At 34.9% G+C, this 6,008-nt stretch overlaps 1 protein-coding gene across 1 annotated transcript; it reads left to right on the top strand.

The window, feature by feature from the left end:
- The first annotated feature begins 2,600 nt into the window (after window positions 1–2,600).
- On the top strand, window positions 2,601–5,433 carry LOC21392586. Its single transcript, XM_024174482.1, has 3 exons — window positions 2,601–2,842; window positions 3,158–3,306; window positions 4,711–5,433. Exons 1-3 carry the CDS (start codon window positions 2,743–2,745, stop codon window positions 4,786–4,788), a joined length of 327 nt encoding a protein of 108 aa, XP_024030250.1. The 5' UTR covers window positions 2,601–2,742; the 3' UTR covers window positions 4,789–5,433.
- The last annotated feature ends 575 nt before the right edge of the window (window positions 5,434–6,008 follow it).

Raw genomic sequence — 6,008 nt, 5'->3', positions numbered from 1 at the left:
TTATTATTATTATTATTATTATTATTATTATTATTATTATTATTGTTATTATTATTATTATTATTATTATTATTATTATTATTGTTATTATTATTGTTATTATTATTATTATTATTATTATTATTATTATTATTATTATTGTTATTATTATTATTATTATTATTATTATTATGAGATTCCCATGATTTTGAGATTCCTGGGAATTTGAATAACATCTTTTTGGGTGGGATTAGGATTACCCCAAATGGGGTAATGTGAAACCCATGGGCTTCACTTTCCTGGGTTTTAAAAAAGTCTAATAATTGTATCAAACATGAGAATCTGAAAGATTCCCATTCCCACCCATATGATTACCCCATACCAAACGCCCCCTGAGTGTTTATTCGCTAATCTCATTTTGTTTGATGTGTGTCTACACACATGTCTTCGTAGATTCAAAGAATTGACGAGGAAGATTCGGGTGTTCTAAACTATGAGAAACATTTGAGGTCAAAGAACACAAGTTATCATCCTAATCGGTTGCTAGATATAATTCTGAATCCGGTTCTTGGTAAATAAATTAATGTGATTAATTTATTCGTGCATAAATTAATATAATCTATATAGTATCTCCAAGGTTTTATGAAATTTTTATTATACATGATCCGCTAGCGTGGCTTACTTGATCACACATGGCCCACCCAACCACAGCCTACGGGAGGTCCGCGAGCGTGGCTTGGGTCCACGAAGTGAGCCCATTAATGTCGCGTGACGCATGGTTGGGCCTGGACCCTTGAACAAGCCTGGTACAAAGTTGGGTATCAACATCTTATAATTTAGAATGTTTTATCAATTTAATCACATAAGCTTTTCACTCAGACTACTATTTATATTCTCCTTTTAAATTTCTTAGTAAATCTTTTTCTATGTTTTATTTTTTATATTCTACGTTATTACAATTGAATTACAACTCCATACGTGCATTGCACGTAGCTAAACTAGTATGTATAAAAAAAATAAAATTGGAGAACTCACTCTTTGAATGCATTGTTTTAAGATTTTCACCATTTACTCTTGATTAACATCCATTTGACTAATATAATTTTTTAGTTAAAAGGTATTAATCAAGTGTAAATGGTAAAAATCTAAGACCCATACATTCCAATAGATATTTGTCTCCTTATTGTATAAATCAAATTTAAATAATTAAATTTTTCTGAGGAGGAGTATATTCAAATACCAACTCTCTATGAGTAGTGTTCCTCTATTTCACAACTTTACCTTCGCTCAATAACTACAAACTAGCAATCCTTCCCTTTCTTTTTCCTTTTCTTTCCCTTCCCTATTGAGATCATTGAAACTGACTACCACTATCAAGTACCAACATGATAAAACTGCAGCCACAAACTATTGGTTTCTAAACCCATTGTATTTTGGTATCTTGTGTAAGAAGGAAAAATATGATGACATCCAAGGCCAAAAGAGTTTGGCTCTCTCTTCTCTTCTAAGTTTTATAGGGTTCCATTAAGGAATTTCCTTTGCAACAACCTCCCCCTCCCTTTGAGGCCGGAGTATGGCACCACCATAGGGTAGGCCGATGTGCTCTGGTAAGAGGGGAGAGGGTAAGACATGGTCTGTAGGTACTCGTGGAGGTGACTCTAGACGGAAAGCTGAACATGCGCTGTGTGGGTGAGGGGAAGTTGGACTGGTGAAGAGCAGCGTTGACGAAATCCATTCGAGGATGTTGTGGTTAGAGATGGCTAGATCTATATCTGATCAGATCTGTGCAATGAGGTTATGTTCGGAGGACGCTAGATCTGGGGACCCAAGGTGTGGTCGAAGGAAGCTCACTAGAGTGAGATGGTTTCATTGTTGCGGGATGCCAGATCGGATAAATGATGGAGTCCTCGTTGAATTTTCGGATACGATGCTGATCGCTGAAGGGAAATGGTTGAATGGTGGCTGCAGCGGATGCCCTTCTTCTGTCATGGCGTTATCTCCATTTTTTTCTTACATTGTAATGACGGATGTGGTTTCTCTACCTTTTGGCTTTGGTTGTGTTTCTCATCCCAGAAAGTTGTTTACGGATGGTGTAGGTTGTTTGGTCCGACTAGAGCTTCCTCTATGTCGTGTTGTTGATGTTCCCTTACGTGGGGGTTGATCTTAGTCGCTTAATCTATCGACTGTTTGTGGCTTTAAACGAGCTTTGATCATGCTCTATGTTTCTATGTCGAACGGGTCTTTTCCCGTTGAGTATCAGTACATATTTTTGCCTATGTGCTATAGTATCTTCACTTGTGGATCCAATTTTGGTTCTGGGTAAATCTCCTCTGTAATTGGGACTACTCGTACTTTGTGTAATTGTTTCTTTTGCAATGAAATGTTTTCCCTTAATTTTTTTTTTAATAGATTTTGTGAGGTTTAAACCTAGATTCAAACTCTAAGAACACAGAAGATTTACGTTCATATCTTGAGAATCCTCGATTATGAAATGTCATATTAAGGATTTAAACCCTTTTTTACTTTTTACTAAGCAAGGTTCAAACTCTTTGCACCCTCCAACCAAACAATCCCTAAACTCTAAAAAAACAAACTGTCCAACACCGGCTAGATAAGAAAGAGGACAGCATAAAAACGCGGCCCATCCTCTCAGCAACTCATATACCGTTCTCGGCCTTAGCCAATAAACAAAGAATGTCGTTTCCAAATATTTGAAATAGTTTTTCAAGAGAAAACAGTGTCACTGAAAAACCCTAAGCAAATATGGCTTGGAGGCAAATACTCTTCGGCAATAATGCAGTCTCCGCGGCCCTTTCTACTCCTGGTTTCTCTAGATTCTTCTCCAAATCAATCTCTTATGAAGGTAATCCAAGTCAATAGAAAAAGTTGAAGTCCATTTTTGTGAATTTTGATGCTTGAACTTCCGTAGAAGAGGAAAATTTCACTTTAGTTGAGTTAGAGCCGTGTTATTGTTTATTTTGGGTTTTGGGGTTTTATTATTATTATTATTATTATTAAGGAACATAAAAGAAAACGAAAATTTAATGGTTGTATTTTGGATATTTTTGTTAGCCTAAATTATTTTATGCTCTTCTTATTTGGGAAATCATTTTTGTATTATGAGCAAATTGGTGTTGCAAGTCAAGAAGAAACTGAAGTATAAATTGTTTTGTTGCAGTGAAAGTTGGAATACCAGAATTTCTGAAAGGAATAGGCAAAGGAGTTGAAACCCATGTGCCCAAGCTTGAATCTGAGATTGTTGACTTCCAGAAGCTTCTTGTCACTCGCACTCTTAAGCTCAAGAAGCTTGGCATCCCTTGCAAACATGTAATCTTTCACCAAAAAAAAAAAAAAAAACTCTATTATTCATTCTGCTATACACACACGCCCGTGCATATGAACACGCAGAAACATATGAAAATCTTATTTTCCTGATTTATACTGTCTCTTGCCGTATGGGGATTAGAAATTGTCTCAAAATGATTGGATCTTAGTGATAGGTTTTATGAAAAATATAACACACCATGCTTTGTATGTGTCTCTAAATTAGTATAAACCTGAAGCCATCGCCTTCTGTTGTGTAGTTATGTTGAAGAACTTGGCAGCAAGTTTTGACATTATTCTGTTGCAATTTGCAATAGAGTTGTTGTGGGTTAGGTTGTTGAGTTTTGGGGGTGTAATGCGTTTTGGAAAATCGACATTTTACTTTCGCGAAGAGCTATAAGTTATACCTATTCCTGTATGGAAAAAGAAACATGAGACTTGATGAAAGTATTAGCCAAGTATGAATATATTGTTGAAGCAGGTCATCTTTGTTGTTAAATAGATATCTCGAGGTTGATCAGAAGACTTATTTCATTTTCAGGGGGAGAAACTTTTTGCTGGAGTTTTAGTCTAGACTCTAGAGATGATGGCTTAATATGCGTCATTGTTTGATTGTTTTTGCTTGTATTTATCTCATTTCTAGATGCTCTTGCTTCTGTAATTTTATGGGCTTGCTAGATATTACCATTTACTCTTTCATTTCTGTTCAAAAAATGTGCTCGTATTAATATTACTACACTAACCATATTCAGTTGTAAACTTATTAGTAGATGGTGAAAAGGCTTGTATCTGTTACTTATTATTATTATATGATAAGCCTCCTTTGCGTTTTATCTATGTGCGGAGGAGAGTTCGTGAGAGGAATGTGGCAGGAGCAGGGGAAGGCAGTGGAGATGCGAGTCAGGGAGGTAATTCTTAATAGAATGATGAGCTGGCAAGTCAAGGGGGAGGTTATGAAGCGGATAGGTAGGGTTTAGTCGGTTAGGCTGTGTTGTTAAGGGGAAGTTAGTTACTAGAAAGAGGAATAGTATAAATAGTTTAGATAAGGCATGAGAAGGATTCATTCGATCATTCTCAGAACTTCTAAGACAAGTTTAGTTAGGGAGTGCAAGGGGTCACTCGAACACCCCCATACCCATACCTGTGATTCTGTAATTTCCGCCATTAATAACATTGACCAGGCCCGTGATTTGGCTTGTTTGTGCATAAATCTCGCGTTGTCTTGCTCTAACTGTTCTTCATTTTCTTTACGAGCTTATCATTATTTCATGAAAGGACGAATAAAAAGTGAACTTTTCTCTTGGTTTACACGTTTGGAGAGATTTTCTGCTTTACTTTATGATAAATGTCTTTACCTCCATCTTCTTGTTACTTACTGAGAATCCTGTCTGATCTTTTGTATTCCAGAGAAAGCTGATACTGAAATACACCCACAAGTATAGGGTGGGACTGTGGAGACCTCGAGCAGATGCTGCGAAATCGTAGTTGGTTTTGGGACTAGCTTGGCCCTTTAAGGACTTGGAAGGTATAACTGTCGAACATTCACATGCGGAACTATTTTAGCCGAGAGCGTCGGCGGTTCAATGGTTTACATATCGAACTATCTTAGTGAATGAGTCTTGGTTTCTTAGATTTTAGTCTTCATCCTCATTCAAATTTCGTTGATAAAAAATTTTGTAGTTAACTGCACAAGTGTACCGAACCAAGTTCAGCAGAATTCGGAAAATTTGCATCTTCATCTTCTCGGTTGTTAAACCTATATCTAGCGAAAATCATGATTCACCCTCCTTGCATATTCTTCTTAAAGGCCAGGAAAATTCTTTGCTTTCCTAGTTCTATATGTGCATCAGTTATTCAGTCAAGAAATAGAATGTGGAATAAATATAAAATGATTAGTGGGTTTATAAGCCCTTGGCCTTGGGTCCCCTCTCCTTGCAAGTCGGTTTTGCCTACTTGCAAAGGTGAGATCTACGTTATGGGTTTGTAACATAAGCGTGTAATGATTCATGATTTAGCATATTTAGACACAAATTGTGAGGGGGGTGTGTGTATTTCGCTGACGATACATTTGGTAGAATGGAACAGAGATTAATATCATAAGGTTGTATAGAAGCTGGATTTGCATATAAGATAATGTATTGAAACAGTGGTAGTAAGGTTACAAAATTCTTTTCCCATTTACATTGTGTATTACGGAGCATTTTCGGTTTTTGAAATGCTACGGGCCTGTTTGGTAATGTTTTTAAAATGGTTTTATTTTCGGTACAAAAATGAAAATGAGATTGTTTTAAAAATCATTCTGTAACTAATTCTAAAATTACGTTTGATAGTCTTTTAAGAGATCAGCTTAAGTATGATAAAAAAGTGAAATCGTGTTTGGTTATATTTATGTTTGTTTCGAGTACATGTAATTAATAATATTAAATTAATATATTAAGTAATTAATAATTATCAATTATTTAGCATATAAAAATTAATATATTAATAATATAATAATAATGGATAAATTATCATTTATGAGTACATTAGTAATTAAATTATATATAATAAATTAATATGCTAAATAATTACAAAATAGTAATTAGTAATTAATTATAAGTAATTACTATGTTAGTAATGTACTCATATTTATTAGATTATAAGTAATTAATTAATGTATTAAAAAAATAATTAGTATATACATAATTTATTAATATTCCGTTTAC

This window comes from Morus notabilis, unplaced genomic scaffold (genome assembly GCF_000414095.1).
Source record: "Morus notabilis unplaced genomic scaffold, ASM41409v2 Scaffold1296, whole genome shotgun sequence".
Taxonomy (NCBI): domain Eukaryota; kingdom Viridiplantae; phylum Streptophyta; class Magnoliopsida; order Rosales; family Moraceae; genus Morus; species Morus notabilis.
This window is presented reverse-complemented; position numbering and strand designations above follow the sequence as displayed.